The 19,889-nt window shown below is 39.6% G+C and overlaps 1 protein-coding gene across 1 annotated transcript in view; it reads left to right on the forward strand.

The window, feature by feature from the left end:
* The window catches only part of ngfrb (nerve growth factor receptor b), a 30,144-nt gene extending 11,394 nt beyond the window's left edge, over window positions 1–18,750 (forward strand). Inside the window, exons 3-6 of the mRNA XM_067576090.1 lie at window positions 322–678; window positions 11,832–12,066; window positions 12,979–13,139; window positions 14,219–18,750. Coding sequence (XP_067432191.1) covers window positions 322–678; window positions 11,832–12,066; window positions 12,979–13,139; window positions 14,219–14,562 — 1,097 coding nt within the window. The 3' untranslated portion in view covers window positions 14,563–18,750. The remainder of the gene's footprint in view (window positions 1–321; window positions 679–11,831; window positions 12,067–12,978; window positions 13,140–14,218) is intronic.
* Window positions 18,751–19,889: the final 1,139 nt, after the last annotated feature.

The raw sequence follows: 19,889 nt of genomic DNA on the forward strand, positions 1-19,889 counted from the left end.
TTTGGGGTTAAGGTGCTGACCATGAACCCCCAGTTTTTTCCGGCTGTATACCCTTGTTGCATGTCCCCATCCCTCTCTCCCCTCATTTCCTGTCATCTCTGTACTGTCTGCTATCAAATGGAAGCATAAAATGCCCCAAAATAATGGAAATCACTTGAAAGATGTGTGATATCATAGGAACTGCTTCATTTCTAGATGTGTGTCTTTTGACACTCAAGACAATGGAGTGGAACAAAACATGTCACAGCATTGTGAATGTGGTTTTGTTGTGGATGAAAAACGGAAATCAGCCTTTGATCAGTTTCTTCTCTCTTCTTTCAGGTGAAACCTTCTCAGAAAACTTCAGTCACACAGAAAAATGTCAGCTCTGCACACAGTGCACGGGTCTACTCCGCATGGAGACGCCCTGCACAGACTCCAATGATGCCACCTGTGTGTGCAACTATGGCTACTATCTGAACCATCTGTCTCAAGAGTGTGAGCCCTGCACCAAATGTCCTGAAGGCCAGGGCATGCTGCTCAGCTGTGAGCCTGACCATGACACGATGTGTGAGGAGTGCAACGGGGACACGTACTCGGACCAGGAAAGTTCTCGGGAACCCTGCATTCCCTGCACCACCTGTGATGATGGGGAAGTGTTAGAAGCCTGCACCTCTGTTAGTGATACAGTCTGTCTAGGTAAGACAACTAACTCATGGAGGCTCCTGGTGAAGTGTGCTACAGGTCACAGTGCACCTGCCAGCTTATTAAGGTTCTGATAAATGCCAAAACTGACCTGACATGTACACCGTTAGCTTAACTTAGCATAAAGACTGGAAACAGGGAAACAGCTAGCCTTGCTGGGTCTGAAGGTAACGAAATCAGGCTAGCAGCACCTCTAAAGCTCACTAATTAGCATTTTGCATGTATCTCAACTTAAACCCTTTCGTCACAGTGAGGTTGCAAGACTCCAGAAAGTCTCCACTCCCAGAACATGACCCCCATAAAACCACAACTTTGGTTTTACACTTTGGATTTTGCACAGATTAAACAAATATAACATATAAACACAACTGACAAACACCGCTCAGAATTTGTTTGAGTAACTAAGACAGTGTTTCTAAAGAATAAATTATCAGCAGAAAAAAACAACAAATCAACTTTTTTTTTTGATAATTTGGGTGAACTGGCCCTTTAACGAGGCTATTAAGTTCAAATTGTTCTCACTTAAAATGCTAAACTTCAAGCAGAGAGATAAGTAAGTCATTCATGAGATTGCCTTAGTCTGGTTAGTAACAAAATGTGAAAATCCTGTGAATGAATTTATTCATTTAACATGACAATTAATCAATCCACTTGTCAGGTGATTTATTTTTCAGCTATTCAGCAAATGGCTGTGAGATGACCCTATCCAAACACTGGGCATGTTTATCATGAACTTCAACTTGAAGTTGAATGATATGGTGCATCGCCCAAGGTCATGATGGACTGAATAGAATCAATGGGAGAGCATATTCGCGGTTCATCACTGTACGGACAGTACGAAGTGCTGGAACTCTACATTGTCAGCCACATAATCAGATCATCTCAGTGCGACACTATAGACACTGTTGAACCATCAACCTAAATGCCATGCGGAAGCTTGTTTCATTGTCTTCACCGACTCATCCCATTCAAAGATACAAAGACCACACTCTTTCTACTGTATGTCGAGGGTTTAGAGGAAGGTCAGATCTTTGAACAAGGGTCTGAATTTCTTTTATATCATTGCACCCTGTGGGTATCACACTCAAAATCACGGATTCCTTATGACTGCAGTCACTGCTCATACCAATGACCTGATGCCTCACAGATTAAATCAACGCTTTTGTGCAATGACAATAAAGGGAGTCTGTTGATCAGCCATGCAGTCTGTTGGGGCAGCAGTCTGAAGGATGTTGTTATCACAGTGGTGAAGACAGAGGGAGTCTCAGGCTAAAGGGAGGCTTTTGTGCCTCTCCCATGATCCCGTTTGGCCTATGAGTGCTTTCAGTTTAGCCCATGGGGATACTTGAAGGAGCTGGTAATGAGTAAAACAGAGTGAAACTAATGTAGATTTGTCCTTCATATTTCTTGTGATTATCTCTACTGAAAGTGACCTAATTATTTGTTTTCTTTAGTCAAATAATTTACACTTTGAGCTTGAATTATCAACTTAAGTCACACTGGAGGTTTTGAGCTATTTAAAGGATTTAATTTCAACATGTAGATATAAATTAAAGTTGGCTGCTTAAGGTGGGGATACACTATTCAAATTAACCCCGATTTTAACCCCAAATTGGTCACCCAAAGACAAATTTTAGAATCAGGTTGAATTTCAGCTACACCAGCTGTTGTGTGATGAGAGGGTTGTGATGACTAATTTATTATGTCAACAACATTGCCAGAAATTTTCGTAGGTTGGCTTGCAGTTTGAGCAGTTCTGCGATCCAATTTCCCACAGGGATATTGCCAAAATATCTGTCAACTGCCATGAGCTTGTTTTTAACTGCCATGAGCTTGTTGGTAAGGTGTAGACCATGCTGTCTACACCTTACCAACCATTTGCAGGTTAGTTTTATTACTTTTTTCCTCTTGCCACCCATTCAAAGTAAAATTGTACCAAGAAAACTGCCATTCATCTTGTTTGATTGGAAAACCAACAGGGGGATTACGTGTTAATGTTCAGTGAGAATACCAGTTTTTGGCAGTAACGTAATTTCAAGTAATGTATTTACTTTTTCAGTGATGAATATGTAATTGATTACATTTTATAAGTAAGTTACCCAACACTGGTGAGCACACACATCGTGACCAGTCAATCAAACTGTACAATACAAACAAAGAGGTCATATGTTTTAGCCATGCAGATAGAGTGAATAAAATGTGTGAATTAATGTATTGTTCAAGTTTAATAAATCACACAGTTTCTGCCCAGCCTTATAAGAACCAAGGAAAATACTACAGACTGAAAAGGTTATTTGATAAGCAGAAGTGGACACGACATGTATTGATGTTTTTCTACCAAGTGCCCATCTGCTGCAAAAAACATCTTCCATTGAGAATGATCCGTTAATGTAGCTTGATTCAACTTGTGGCCTGAGAGAGGAGGGTGCAGGGATGGAAAGATGATTCATCCAAGATCAAGATATTAGAAACCAGAACTCAACTCTAAAACATCCTTTAGATAATTAGCGCAGTCTACCTCATAATGAATGTGAATTTGCTGTGTTTCCAGGCATGATGGCTCAAAGCCCACTGTGTATGGGATTCATCATCATATGTTATTCTCCACTCTAATCATGTGCTCTTTATTTCTAATGTAATCTTTTTACAAGAGTCCAAGCGTTATCAGTGCTCACAAATCTGTAGTGCTGCCAGACGTCCATATGCATTAGTGTTGTGGAGTCAGGCGACATGGGCCTGAAGGCTAAACACAGGCGGGAGGGTGGAGGGAGAGAGAGGAACACACAGAAGGCCACTGCCTGTGAAAAGACAAGTCGTAACTTGAGACATTGGAGGCATAGCTTAACTTCAGGTTGAAGGAGCAGAACATCACTTTGACTAAACTGTAGGGTATCCTCAGAGAGAAAGCTGGATTTACTGTTGTTACTGATTACATTTGAGTTTAGGCCAGTGGTGAATTTTCCCTTGTGACGATTTAGCGCCTTGTTATATGTGGGGTGAAAATCCAATTTCCTACCACACTTCCAAAGGGATCAGTGGTTTGTTTTGAGTCTTCGGAGGAAAGAAAGCTCACTTTCTTCATCTCTCTCTGATGGTAAAGCATGTTAATACCCACCAGACTTTGTCAGGCTAGACCCACAGAGTTGAGGGTCTGAAGCTAAGATCCTTATCTAAAGAAGTGTGATATGACTTCCATTCTACTGCAGGCCACGGAGCAAGGTCAAAGGTTGAAGGTCATGGGAGGCTTGTATGTGGAGGGGGTCTTTGGGGAAGATCAGGCAGTATGAGTTTCCCCTGGGGATGTGCACTGAACAAAATGGCATAATCCCCACAATCCTTTCAGGGGTCACAACAACACCGGAACAAATGAAGTTGATTAAAACTTGAGATCATATTAACCAGCTCATCAAAGTGACATTTACTGTGTTATCATAAATCAGCTAAGACAAACCAATGATACTGTAGAGTTGGTTTTACAGTTATTAACCTCTATCAGAGATGGAAGGGTTTGCTTTGCAAAGCCGGATTCGGTATGAAACTTGAATGTAATATGGCCAATGATAGGATTGGTTACAGGGTAATGACTGTCATGCAGAGAGAGATTATTTGAAAATTTGTTATCAGAAGGAGTGGCCAGCCATGCAAACACACTGTATCAAGGCCCTTTCATACAATGGTTAAAGTTGAAGTCTTGAGTTTGACAGAAAAGTCATTGCCTGTTCGTATCAGCCTGAGGTTTTGGTTAAAAGCCCTTGAGGCAAAGTGGGAAACAGAGGCTTTCACTCTACGACCCTGTTCTTCATTGAGAGGATTGACTGCACATATGTGGACTGACCTATCACCCAAAGCATGGGTTTCTGGTCCTGTGGCAGTATGGGGCAACAGGTTGAGGTTTGCAGCACACATGCAATTATGTTATTCATGTACATGCATGCACTAAATGAAGTTTAAAGGATTAACTCGAATCTGAGTAACAAAACATGCACAAAGCCATGTGTATGTAGACGGGTACTGATACTCCCGTTCCACATAGTTTGAAATCAATAAGATGACTTACTGAACATTTCAGATCTGAGGCAGCATATGAGAGGATGAAGGTCAGGTGGATGGTGAAGAGGAAGGAGGAGGAGGAGTGGTGATTGGGCCAAGTGTGTTGGGTTATTGAATTGATAGATGAGTAGGAGGAGGGAGCTGTTTCCTTCCTGAGTTTGGTTGACCTTAACGATCGACAGGCTGCCCCCCAGAAATCAGAAAGCGTAATCTGCTAACCAGCCCCATGCACAGCACTCAGGACCTGACGAGTTCAACTAAATCAAGACAGAAATTAGGAGGGGGGATGTGGACGGAGAAAGGGAAGGAGTGAGAGAAGATGAGAATGAATGAAGAGGAGGGTTTTTCTTTTCTTGGTTTGCGTCAACATGCTGGTGCACGTGCACTGCCAGTAAACTTTTGACAGACAGATAGAGAGAGGGAGACAAATGGGGGAAACGATAAAGAGCAAAATGCCATTGACATTCCTGATTTCCTGCGTCCAAAGCATTACCACATCAGTAACTGTGAAGAATCCCTAACCCCAGTCCGACGAAACAATTGACTATCTTTGTATGGCACAGTCACTCATTGTGTGGCTATAGCTTGCTCTCTACACATCTACTGACTTACATCTCCACTGACTCAGGCTGTACGGCCAGATATGACCTTCTCTCCTTAACCCTTTGCTCCCTGCTCCACACAGTATGAGCATTGTAATGATGAAGGAACTATAAGTCGTATGTCTCACTCTCTTTCTGCTGCCAAACAAGAATTGTCCCCTTGTGCCAATGACTTAGTCTCCTGAAGTCGCCTGCCATCCCTCAGAAATGCAACCCTCGACATTCTAGGGGAAATTTTTGGAGGTGATTTGGCATGAGTGAGTCACTTAGGTCCAAGGGTGACCACAACACTTGCGCTTTCGCTCGTGCCGTTCCTTCCTTTGCCAAAAGTTCTGCTTGGGGAGCCAAGGTTTTGTCCTCGTCAGGATTTATGCATTGGAGAATTGTGTCTGTGCCAAGCCAAGTGTCTTTCTCAGTGATATTTATCTTCATATCTGCCATAGCTGCCTAGAGCTCAATGTGGCATAGAGCAGGAATTTCATTGAATTGTTTTCACTATTTGTATGGTGCACAATTCTTAGATAACGACAGATAATAATGTTCCAGAAATTGTTAGACTGTGTTTTTGTGGTGGCATGCATGCAAAAATTGTATTGAGCTGCCTTTTTCTGTATTTGGTGCTTATTCATAATAATACAAATATATGGGTTAAATCTGACCACAAGATTTAGATTTTTATTCTTTTACTTTGTCCGTTTATTTGCACATAAACATCTTAAAGTCCAACTGAAATCACATTTAATCCCTCTTTGCATTCAAAAATAATGTGAAGATGTTTTTTAAATGTGAATATTTTTGTATTTTGAAGTTTGTTCAACAAGCTAAGGTGCTGGACAAGATGTGTGTTCATGTTTGTAAGATAGATAAGAAACAGACTTTAGCAGGAAAGCTAATGTGAGTTGTTGTTCAGAGTCTATGACTCGTGTGTTGTGTAGCCGGATGCTATCAGGCTCAGTGTGACCATCTGCTCTGCCTATGAGTGAACGCCACGTTATTGCTTCATTCAAGATTTGATTTGCTGTATTGATATAAGGTCTCCAGCTATGTAAGCAGATAGTGAAGCGGTATTTCATCAAAATAATGTAAAACTAGGGGGCACAATCATAGAATGCTTTAGTAGCAAAAAATTCAGTTTAATTTCAGAAAGAAACAGGAGAAACAAAATACACAATACAGTTGGGGAGGAAGCATAATATTTTGCAGAAAAATAAAGAATCTCAGAATCAACAAAAAGACCATAATGACAATCAAATCCATAGTGAATTGTCAAACAGAAAATAAATGACAATGAGAGCTGTATACAGGAAGAGGAAAGGCAGAAGATAACTGTGAACTGAGAGCAGCAGAGAAGAAAGAGACGGAGAAAGCTTGAAAGAGCGGTGAGAGGGAACAGATGTTGAGAATGAGGCCTGGTCGATAAAAGCGATGGAGTTACTCCTCTGCACTCTCAGATTTCTCTGGTTGACCTCTACGAGTGCTGATCACATTCTGCCGCAGAGCAGGCACACACACACAAACACACACAGGGGCAAGCATGCACACACACGCATCCCGTACAAACGCGCAAACATGCATACATGTACGGGGGTGTGTTCAGTCTGGAGCACGTGGGCAGAAAAATGAGATGGGTCATGTAAGGTAGGAACCGAGCCAGAGGCCTCAAGGAGAAAAGGGAAAGTGTGAGAAAGAAGGAAGAGATGGTGAAATGAAAGAAATCACAAATGTCAAAAGCAGATCAACAAAACTGGGGCAAAAGCATTCTTCTTTTATCCCTTTATGTCTTGTTGTAACTGCATCAATACTATAAAAATTTCACTCAATGTTGGAGGTATTTTGTTGCACAGGTCTTGGCAGCAGTCGTGGCTGTGTTCAGGTGTAATAACATATAATAAAAAAAGCAACATGATTATGACAGAAACCCCTCCTTTCCTTTTGTTTAAATCCAAATTCAGCTTTAAAGTATATGGTGTTGAAATGGCAGCAACACCTGTTTGCAAGAGTCTGCAAGAGGTTGGAATGAGGAGTTTAACTCAGGTGTGGTTGCTGCAGCTTACCACACACACACACTCATTTTGAACACAAATTACAGACCCACTGTATACATATACACTCCACCACACAGAAGTGGTGAGGACACAGAGCAGCAAGTTCGTTCTATATAATTACTCATCTAATGTTTGCAAGGAAACCTGTGCCCGGATTTCCAGTAACAAGTTAATCATTAACACACAAAGCCAGGAGGAAAATTCCAGTGATTTCTCTAACAGCCAAACAATGTTTAACAATAAATACAATAAATGGTCTGTTGACAGGAGTCAGTTGACTGAACCTGTCATTTTTGACAGCTGTGTGTTTCTCAGTATTTATGATCTTAATGACAAAGCTACAGTACTGCTGCACCCCGACCAGAAGAACATCAGCATGCCTCAAAGTCTTCACTTTTAGAATACAATCATACACATGAAAACACTGTTGGATTAAACTGGTAGTTAACTTCATAATTTTGAAATATTAATTTTCTGTCAAATTACTAACTGTCATTTGGGTCTTTGGATCAGGGACAGAGTATTATAGAGGACCATTTTGAGACAATACAAATTTTATTTTTATTTTGTTAAAGCATGTATTGTGTCGTCATATGGGGCTAGAGAAATATATTGTGTGTTAATAAATATGATTATTAAAACTACAGTACAGATGTACAAGAGACAGAAGAGGAAAAATGGACACAAAATTGTGATGTCAATAGCAGAATTCTTTCCTATTGTAAGTGCTATTTCCATATGTTTGAGATTTTAGGCATCTAATATGACATAATGAAACACCTTCTATCTTATTAGTACATTGGTATTTTTACTCAGCTTAAATCAGACATCAGACAATCTTTTGCCCCCCTCCAACATTTTATTTTTCACTTGATCAGTTTAGTGAAACAGTGCATGTGTAAATTTCACCAATATTCTCACCTGAAACAGTAATTTTATGTATTGAGCTGCATCTCTTCTCATATTTACTTGCACCAAGTCTCTTCTTCCCTTGTTGTCTATCTTTGTGTTTGTTATGTTGTCTTTTAACATTTTGGGACCATGTTGGAAATAATTGTTCACTTTAGCATGTCATCCCTTGGATTTTGTTTTATGTCTGTTACCCATAAATTAATCATATCATATATCATATACCTTCATTTTGGTGCTTAATATTGATAAATTAGCAGTTCCAGAAATTTCTTATAGACTTGTTAATATACTCTAAAAAACAAGATTATACATGCAACTCCTTAGGAAATCATTGCAAAGTTGATCAGTAAAATTTCTCTGACTGAGAGCAGTGGTCCAGTTACCACTAAGGTTTCTGCACAGTGGAAACAAGCTGAGCTCAGCAAGGGAAGGTCAATCCCCAGACCATCCAATGTGAGAGGTTGAGGTAGTGGTTCAGTAGGCACTTAGGGCTGCTTTTTTTAACTGTTAATCATAGAGGGAGGGAGGGAGGGAGAGCAAAGTAATGAGGTGGAGACATAGAGAGTAAAGGGATGGATGGATGGGATGTGATTAATGAACCGTAAGAATAAAAGACATAAACAGGAAGGTTAGACAAATATGACATTGTGTTTACTGTCAATGAAGGGACCCAGATGGAAAAAACTGGGTTGAAAAAGTCGGAACGAGAGAAAAAAAAGGTGGCGTCCGAATGATTGTAGGACTGATTAACAGAAAAGGAAATGCCTGATAGGAGCCAGAAAAAAGCATAGCCAGCAGTAAAATGGGGAGAGACTGGATTGAAGGATAAAAAGATGGGGAGGGGGTGTTTGTGCTGGACAAAGAAGATCTCTGTCAATGAATGGTGTCTGGTTTCGAGGGAGAGACAGACCAACTATGGTGGTGATGGTCATGATGGTGTGTATGTGTGTATGCATTTGTCTTTGTCTATAGGGAGATATTGAAGAGCTGGGAAGGAACTTGATATGTTTCACTACATCACTAGAAGCCTGTTTTTTTTTTTTATTTATTTTTGTTTCTTTGATATTCAGTCACATATACTTTGTGACTTGACTTCAAAGATGAATAATGGGAGTTAGTACAGGTAGAAGAGAGAGAAGGTGTGAAGAGAGGGGACCTTGTACGTCAGCTAGCCACTTGTAAATAAGAAGTGCTTTGCTGAGTGAGCTGAAAGCACCTGGAGGTCACTTAGCATTAGCTTCACCGACCTGGCAGTCAAAAACATTAAGCTGGCTAAGGACTGCAAACATATTAACAAGAAGATAAACCTTTGTGACAGTTATAAATACTCAACTCTTAAAGGGGACATAACATGCTTTTTGGTCATTTTTATACTGTTATGACGTTGGATGTCTATGTTAAACATGGTCAAAGTTCCAAAACATGAGGTGAACGTATGTAAAAATGGAACCTTCAAGTCAAAAGGTCAGACTTCAGACTGCTCTAAATGCTTCATTTGCAATGTTACCTCCACTTCCTCCTTGTGATGATGTCAGATTCTTCGGGCATGTCTACAAACAGCTGTCTGTTCTGTAGCCTTTGTTGCTAAGGTTGATCAACGGGCTGTTCGCGTTGTCCACTTGCATATTGCAGATCAGATTTGGGCTCATGCACAGATGTATTTGATAAGTTGACATTTTGAGTAAAGAATGAGAGAAAGAAGCAAAATCCTACTCCTACTGTTTGTTAACGTAGCCTCCAGAGCTACTGGAAGTTTGCTGCGGGGCAGCTGCTGGAAGCTAATCAATCAGAACAGAGTGGGCTCATCAGGAGGGGAGCCTTAAAGAAACGGGGGCTGAAACAGCCAGTTTCAGACAGAGGCTTAACTGAGGGGCCGCGTAAAGAGCAAGAATAAGATATATATGGAGCTCTAAATGATGCAAACATATTCTTGTAGTGCCCCAGAATATAAATATAGACCTGGAAGTGTGCATGATACATGCCCTTTATCACACTGCACAAAAAACATATTTACTTTTTATGTGTCACATGCCAAATATAGCTGGTACTGTGAAGTAGATAACCCTGCAGGGCAGCATGTTTTCTGCTCTGCTTCAGGATAATATGACACCAACTTCATCATATGATAAAGTATTTTAAGTGATGTTGAAAAAAACTATGGCTTTACAGGTGAAGGATTAAGAGTGATGAGTTTAAATTGGATGTACAGTAGATTAGTGTTGCCTGAAGTACTTATCACACCCCCAAAATTCCTTCAGCTAAAAGCCCCATAACACCTCCATGCATCCATCTAAATAAGCTCTCATTTTAAATGTTTTCACCTCATTGGAAATGAAAAATGGCCGCCTTGCACTCAGTGGCTCCCTTGAGGTATTTAGAGCCCTTGGAAGCCAACACAATGATTTCCTGTTGATGATGTGAGTAACTGTAAGTAGGTGACAGGCGAGGATAGGTTTCCACCAACATGTCCGCTTAGCGTTTAATGGTTGGGTTAAGTGGGCAGGACTGGATGGACAAACTTGCTCTTACCCTCGTTAATGGCTCCCTGGAGGAGGAGGGGAAATGACCAAGTGATGTGGGATGTAATGTGTGTGTGTTTGTGGCACTAGCCATGGTGGATAGAAGAAAGAAAGCAAAAAAGGGACAGGAGCATGAAGATAGTTGATCTGTCTATCTTGTGCCATATTTGTAGCCATATTTGGATCTTGGATACCATTTTCCAATCATATCTTCGAGCTGAAAATATCCAGATCAACAGCCCGTCTCTCCATCTGCTGATGGAGAGAGCAAACTTTTGCCTGGAGGAGGTCCAATATTGCTTTTTAAGGGCTTTGGGCAAAAAATGCCCTTTGATTCAATTATATATGAAGTTATTGCTTTAAATTCAATTGTTAGACTGATGCTGTGTCCAAATTCCTTACTACATATTAATTCCAAAATGGTTTTAAGTATGTAGTGATTTCATACCAGTAAGTATACTCAAAAAATTTGATTGCATAGTCCAATGCTTGATTTTTGACATAAAATATAATACACAATACACAACTGCAACCCTATCTTGCAGTTCCCCTCAGCTCCACAGAGCTTTTAAGTGTCTTTCAGCTGATTGTTTTGGTTGTAGGGCCCTCAACTTTACTGTCTTGGTTCAGTCTCACAGCTCTCATCCAGCTGCAGCAGGCATCTGTTTTTAGCGGAAAAAAACTCTGATAATCCCACTGCTGGAGACCAAATAGAGCTAAAAGGAAAGTGAATATTGGGTTTTCATTGCCAGGTCTACATAAAAACGACTCCAAATCAATGCTAATGTCGCTCTGTGTCAGCTGGAAGTTGAAATATCAACTGTTTGCTAACAATGGTTAAAATGTGTCAGTTTTGTTTTTACAGCTTTTTTCTGCTGCCCCCAAGTGGTTAAAAAGAATAAATCGGGTTTAACTGACCCTTTAATATCTGAAATGTACAAGAAATGCCTGTAATTGCAATTTTGCTTTGTTCTCACACATTCAGGAAGCCCATATGGAATATTTCTTGTCTTTCACAGTTAACTACCCCTCAGTATCTCCCACGTCCTTTATGAATTCCCCCACACCCATGTATGAAGACTTTCCACCAGACGGCCCCCCACCAGACGGCTCCACAGCCAGTACCACCACCACCACTGATGGTGATTCCCGTGAGCGGATCTACCAGGGTCTGAATGACAAACTCATCCCCATCTATTGCTCCATCCTTGCAGCTGTTGTAGTCGGTTTCGTGGCCTTCATTATCTTCAAGAGGTGAGGACAGAAAAGAGGCGAAGTACTAAATGAAATTTAAAGTACACAGTAAACTAAATGATGCATCATGGTACCTGATGGTTAGATAACAAAATCAAGCATGACTGTGTTTAGTCAGAACTGTTCCCCTGCTAAAAGACATTTTTTAAATGATTTTGTAGAAAATGGGATCTTTTTGTCATGAGGATTGTGATAGATGTGCAGATAGTCAAGTGGTCCAACTTGTTTCACTTATGACTTTTTAAAACAAAACAATGCATAATTGTGACTCACAGATTATGGCTGTAGTGCAGACAGGTCAACCAAATTGTGTTTTTTACTATGATTGTTTCATTTGATGGATTTTAGAGGACTGAAGATTGGTTGATAGGTCTAAGGCACAAACCATACTGCTGTGGTGCTTTAGTGTCATAACATTTTTTTAAATGGGAAATTCAACAGCTGAAGGGAAGAAAAAAGGGATCTGATACTCACACACATGGACAACAAAATCCAACCAGATTTTTAATTTCCGCTGTTTCATATTTAATGAAATCATCTGCTGCTTTTTGTGATGAGAGCACACTGTTGGGTCACAATATGGTCTGTTTTAATGCCTAAACAAACAGCCAACTTTGACTGTTACATTTTGAATGTACAATATGTTTATCCAGCTGTTTTTTCTGGCAAGTCAAGTGTTGCAAGTCTGTAACTTTAAACATGGGGACTTGAAGACAGATCAGAACACAAGCAGGCAAACACAAGCTGGTAAATAATGATGAGGTTGATACAGTTCAGTCATCAAAAGTACAGTAATTATTGTCATATTATCATCAGATTTCCACATAAACATATGTACAGTTCTGCTGAATTCCTGCTTTTTTTCTTTTTTCTCAGTTAAGTTTCTCTGCTCTTCCAAATCATTTTCATTAGGTGGAACAGCTGTAAGCAGAATAAACAAGGAGCCAACAACTGCACAGCCAACCAGAACCAGACACCGTCACCCGAGGGGGAGAAGCTGCACAGTGACAGCGGCATTTCTGTGGACAGCCAAAGTCTGCAGGAGCAGCAGGGCCAGACTCAGGCACAAACAGGTAATACTGACACACACCTGTAACACCTGTAACTGCACAGAGAGAGGCCACTCCCTTAATACCAATACATGCAATAGCCCTCATTTATCAAACTGTTGTACTTAAATTGAGCGTAAGCACATTTCAGCACAAAAGTCAGGGTTTATCTGGCGCTAAATTCCTCTGGTAATGAGTTTTCACTAATCCTTGAATAAATCTGATGGATAGCAAACCTGAATTTTCAGGTTAGTGTGAATGTACACGCAGGCTGCACCCTGAACTGTCCCACCACACCAGTCGAAAGAAAAGAATTCCCCTTCAGGAATAAGTTGTCTGATGGCTTGATCAACTCTACCTTGAAAACGACCTTTCAAACGTACTGTAGCACATCAGCAATCAAGGATTACAACACTGACAGAGCTACAGTGTGTGTATGCATGTTTTTATAGTAGCACGTGCTCCTGGCAGTTTCCAGTCCTACCCTGACAAACCAGTTTGAGAAAATTTAGGGCTTTTAACACCACATGCTTGCCCAGATAATGGTAAAGAAGGAAAACAAGGTAGTGCAAGCAGGAGAAAATAATGTTCAGGTTTGTGAGAGGTGTGGAGAGATTTTTGGCACTGAACAGCTGTGTTCATGCACTTTATAAAGGACACCTAACAGTCTAACAGCATGACTACAGATGAAACATATTTTCCTTGATGTTTTAATGAAACTGGTCAGCCAGAGAGGCTATTGTAGCTCATGTAGCGCAACTACCTGGTGTTTCATTTATTTACTCCAATTAAGCCACTGTTGCTGCTACACGAAATTCATACTCCATCACTTCCTTTTTAGTGTTTACAGCAAATTTAAAAGCTCATGAACAGGATATAGGTTAAATCCTTATTGTGTTGCATTAGTCATGAGGAGAAGTAAAAATGTGGGTATTTCTCACTTTATTCCATTATTTGAACCATGCCAGTCACTTATTCTGAATTTTGTTAAAATTTAAATGGATTAAAATAATCTAATGAAATTAGATTATTTCATCATGTCAAGCTAAATATACTGTAAATCCAAATGATAAAATAACAGGAACATTTCCTTCCTTGTGCAGTTGTGACCATGGATGAGGAGCCTTGTTTGCTGCTTCCTCTCCACACCAGAGAGAAAGTGGAGAAGCTGCTGTTCAGGGGCAGTGAAGGAGACGACTGCAACCATATGGAGGACAGTGACTGGTGCAACCTGGCAGGCCTCCTGGGATACGAGGAGGAGCGTATTGCGACCTTCAGGCAGGATGAGCATCCAGTCCGCGCACTCTTGTCTGACTGGGCGAGCAAGGACTGCGCCAGCATCGATACACTGTGCACGGCGCTGCGCAAGATCAACCGCGACGACATCGCCCAGAGTCTGATGCTCAGCCCAAGTGCCGCAAAGCCCACCGCCACTTCTGTAGTGTGATTTAGGATCACAAGTGAGCAAACCACCTGAACCTTAATCTTAGTATTCTTCCATGGCCTCCCTCACTCCAGATAATTCATGCTACAGCTGCTTTAAGCTATTCCCTCCTGAAGCCAGCAGTCACTGTGATGATCAAACTGCATAAGTCCTGTCAAATTATTTAACGTTTATCAAACGATAACACAGGAACATGCCAGATATTACACAAAAACCCAATGAATATAAGATTTCCTACTTAATACAATCTACCCAAAGGAAGCCCTTCACCTTTCTATCAGAATGTAATCATTCATTCTCATATTTTAAAATCCACACAATGTAAAGCCCATGTGGAAGGAAATTAACTTTACCAACTCCATTCTCAATGTCTGTAATCATTCCATTGTGAGCCTGGATATCCACCTGCCTTTCCCATGCTATTCAACATCCATCTTCTGACTTTACTAAATATGGAGCAGCAGTGGGATTGAACTGAAGTTATCGTGCATACCCGGCTCTTTCATTCCTACAACTTGATCCCCTGCACCTTGATTCTTAAACATGCATAGTCAGCGTGGCCCTTACTCGTAGCATTCATAAGCCAGTGTTGTAGCTCTAAATGTTACTTTTCCAGACTACGTTACCAAAGAGGAGCTAAAGTCTCCAGAACATACCTGACAAGTGACATTATTTAAATGCCATGTTAGACTTTGAATTTAAGTTGACAAATGGCTTGTGTCAGTTATTGCTACCTACTGGATGAGGCCCGCATACCACAAAGTATCTGGATCTGCAAGTATGACAACCTGAGGAAGGATGCTTGGACGTGTTTCAAATGAACCAGTTCCTCTTTAGCAAATACAAAACTAAACTTTAAATACTTGTATTACATGTAAGACATTGAGCTGCGGCACATGTGGAATTGACCTTAACTTTGGCTCTTTGGCTTTGTCTTAAGTGATTTCTGCAGACTCTTCCTTTTTCCTGACAAGTGCTATGTATAAGCACCCCTGACTGGAGTTTGCCAACTAGGTGGTCTGTGGGGCAGGTCGCTGACCAAGGCAACATGACTCCATTCTATGTGTTCAAGCCTATCTGCATAACACAGGAGCTCCCACACAGACTCCTCCATACTGACCCAGAAAGGGAAAGACATGGAATTTGAAACTCATGTAACAATCATGTATACTATATGTACATAGGTGGACAAGTGCGCATACCAACTAGACACACACACATACTGTACATACACACACATGCCTACAGTATGTAACTATGCATGTATGTTCAATACAAACACACACACAGGTTATTATGCATTTACATTCTCGTACATTGTAGGAGACACTGAAAACTTCAGATCCTGCCATATATTGTATGGCACACTCTCATGAGGGGACCATATACTGTTATATCTTATTATTAGCCAATATAAGGTAACTCTGTGTCTTAAAAAATACTATATGTCTAAAAACCATATGATTTGCAAGGAGAAATGCTACATTAACAGGAAACAGCACGCAGAAACTAGCAACACATTGTCAGCCGGTGCCCAAATTCCAAAACAAAACAAATGCACGTACTGTACAGATCAATATGATCAGGATGCAAAACAAAAATCCAGGGTTTTCTATCTTTTTTGCTTAATTTCTCAGGGTATCTTGAATGATTGTGTTACTACATCAATACAACACTTGCACCCTCTAATTAACCAAGCAATCTATAGTTTTTCAAACAGAGATGCTGTATTTATCCAAAGCAGTGATTCTTTGCGACTGACAATCTTTCAAACAGATGAACAAGAGAGGGAAATGGGCCAAAGTGAGAAGGAAGGGTGTCTTGTTTCCTCATTGTTTGCAACAAAGACCTTAAGATAAAAAGAAAAGTCAATAGAGACATAAGTCAAAGGATGTGGGATGAATTCAGACCGGGGGAGAGCGGAAAAGAGCGGATCTGAAATGTAAAGTTTTGGATTACTTAAATGTAAATGTGAAACCCAGGAACCTGCATTTGCATCCATTAGCTTGTTTAAGTGTAAGCATGCAGTACTGTATGTGCTTTTTTACATTGTGTTGTGTTGCATGAATACGGTTTGAATTTGTCAAAACATACGTCAACTTTGTAATTATGTTGATATTATTATGCTGCCAAGAGAGGATCCTGAGCACCTACTTTTTTAAGATTTGCTTTTTTTTACTTTTGGGGGAAAATATTTGAAGGAGCAAATAGTTTATTATGTTAAACTCACCTATATCTTAAAGTTTATGTGTTACTCTTGAGTACAGATTGTACATTGTTACTAACCACTAGCGTACTAAGCTTCATACTGTAGTGTTATTTTAATGAAGGTATTCTCACTCTACTCTCTAAAGGGTTTTGTATTTTAATTCCCAAATAACAATTGTAAATGGTATTGTTCTTCTTCTTGTAGGTTGCAGCACTTAATGTATGTACGTCTGTTTTGCATCACAAGTGCCTGGGAACTATTTCAGGTCTCCGTTGATGTTGTACATTTTTGTTTTCAGCTTTTAGTATGTCTTCTTTATAGTTGTTTTTTTACTTTTAAATATTTTTTTCTAGTTTTTTTTTTAGTTAAAGCTTGGAAGGTGTACAACAACTATGTGAATGGGACTTTGTTACAGTATCAACACTGTCCTGGTTTAAAAGGGTAAGAAGAGTAAAGGGAAGGGAAGTGCCTTCGTGAGGTACTTGGTGCAATTAACAAAACGATTCACCGCAGTGTCAAGTGTATTGATGTAGTCTGTTGTTAAGGAGACTGGACATGAACTGGGAAGACAAATTTTAAATGCCTTTTATGCTGCTCAGAACTGGGAAGGCTCTTATCTCCTAGTTGGAAAAACATCACCTGAGGAGCCACCCGACTCAGACGTCCAACACACTGTGATTCGCAGTATTAAAGAATTAATTTGACATTTTGGAAAATGCTTTTATTTGTTTTCTTGCTGTGAGATAGGTTAGAAGATTGATACCTCTGTCATAATTGTCCAATAGCCAGATAACCTACCCTAAACTAACCTTTACGCTAACCTAAGCTAACAGGCTTGGTCTGACGGTAATAAAATCTTCCTACAAGCGCCTCTAAAGTTCACAAATGAACATGTTATATCTTGTTTGTTTAATCCATAAGTGTAAAAACAACAAGTTGGGGTAATGTACTGGACTATTTCATCTGTTACCCTTAGACAGAGCCAATTATAAGTCACAGCAAGAAAGCAAGTAAGATCACTTCGCAAAATGTTGAACTACTGCTTTACAGTAAATGAAAAGCACCTCATATAATCATAAATTTGTACATTTGAAAGTCATTTACAACAGTTGATATGTATGCCACTTAGTATTCAAAGATACTATGATATCACATACAGTAGATATAGACATACAGTAGATGTGTCCATAGCATACAACATATGTCATAATGTTTTTCTCCCAGAGACTTCTTGAAGTCAAGGAACAGGTTGCATGTTGAGTAATAAGTTGAAAGATAAAGTTCTCAGTTGCCCCGAATGAATTTGCACCAGCAAGATATTGAGTCACTAATCTTGCTCTGGTTGGACCTGATCTATTTTTGTGACCACAAACTGACAGATTAAGTGAGAAGTTATACAAACTTTCAATTTAAATACGACTTTACTTTGGTAAGTTAGTAAGTGTATCACTTCTTGACTGCTGCAGGAAGCATTATACTTCATAATAATTATTTTGGTTTGATTGATGCACTCAATACTCCTGTTTACCATATAATGACCTTCCCTTTTGTCCATTGTACTATAACTTCTTCAACACTACATCTTCATGTCAAAAACTGTGACTGAAGATGGCCGTTAATTCCTTGGACAGTATTTGTTTAGTTTGACAAAGATGAAAGATGTAGTTGAACTTGTACAGTAAACCCTACTGAAGGTGAACATGTCATGATTTTGCACTTGAGAGTAACAAATGCAAATGAGGGTTTGAGGGTGGACTAAAAGACTAGAGACTGCCTTTGGAGGTTTAGATCTTACAGAAAGCCCCTAGAAATGTAGTTCATAGTGACAAGACTGACAGTGTACGAGGACTGAATTGTACAGATGTTAGAAATACTGAATGTTCCTTGTATACTAATACATATACTGTACTATACGTTATGTGAATTTGCAAAATTCCTACATCAGACAAGCAGTAAAACCAATAATAAAGCTTTTACATCCACTCATTCTCTGTATTGATCTGACAGTGTACTACACAAACCTAAGAGTGCATGCACTTATACACAAGAATATTAACTTATATACATATACAGTATACATGCTCCGACACAATCACAGTATGGTTTGGTCTTGAAACTGCCCTGAGTTCTTTTTGTGTCTTGCCCTCAGGATGGAGAGGGCCTGTGCATTTTCCTCAAGAGCCACTAAAGTCTTTCTGACATGTAATCCAAGCCAAATGAGACAGACTGATTACTGGAGGCTTCAACAGTTGCAGCACTTGAAGGGATGGAAGAGGAAGGGTGGACTGAAAAAGGGGGCAAAGTAGCAGTTCCACTTTGGCTTCTTTAGACATTGACTGCATGAATTATGGCATCGCGTGTGGTCACTTTAGCAACGGCAACACAATACTATGATAATAGACATAAACAGCCTGTCAGCACAATTAGACTGAGTCTGGTGAGTGAAATGTCCAGGTAACGATGCATGAAATGACACATGCTAGCACACTTGTTCCCACTGGTTTCATATTTTTATGTCACTGTGGGCTTAAATCAGTGGTAGTGTTACAAGTGTGAAAATGCTGTGATGGATTAATATACCTTATGGTCTTTTTGGGTTTTTTTTAAAGTTATTATATCTGCTGGAAAAACTCAGATGGATGTCTGCAGATTTTAACATAAGACCTAATTAATAACCAGAGGGGAAATTCACAAGTTTCAGCAGTACAAGAGGTAGAAAAAATATAAACAGCTGTTTAAAATAATAAATGGAACTAAATAAGAAATTAAGAAAGTGGCATTCAAAAGCTGTATACATTATATACATTATACTGCATGATTTGTGCAAATAGCTGTCAAAGTAAACACAGAAGTAATAAGTCTAATATTGCAACTGTGCAGGCATTAGTTAGGTAGAAATGTGGATATCTATAGTACACATGCAGTAGTATACATAATATACATATAGTTATGGTTATATAGGTATAATAGTAAATACTACATATATATTTCATACCCAGGGCAGTTCAAAATGCTTTACAGAAAATAAAATAATATTACATCGAGAAAATTAGCAATGATTAAATAAAAACACAGATGTGAAGGTATTAAAATAACCATTAAAGCAAATCAAATTAAAATT

This window comes from Thunnus thynnus, chromosome 20 (assembly GCF_963924715.1).
Source record: "Thunnus thynnus chromosome 20, fThuThy2.1, whole genome shotgun sequence".
Classification (NCBI taxonomy): Eukaryota; Metazoa; Chordata; class Actinopteri; order Scombriformes; family Scombridae; genus Thunnus; species Thunnus thynnus.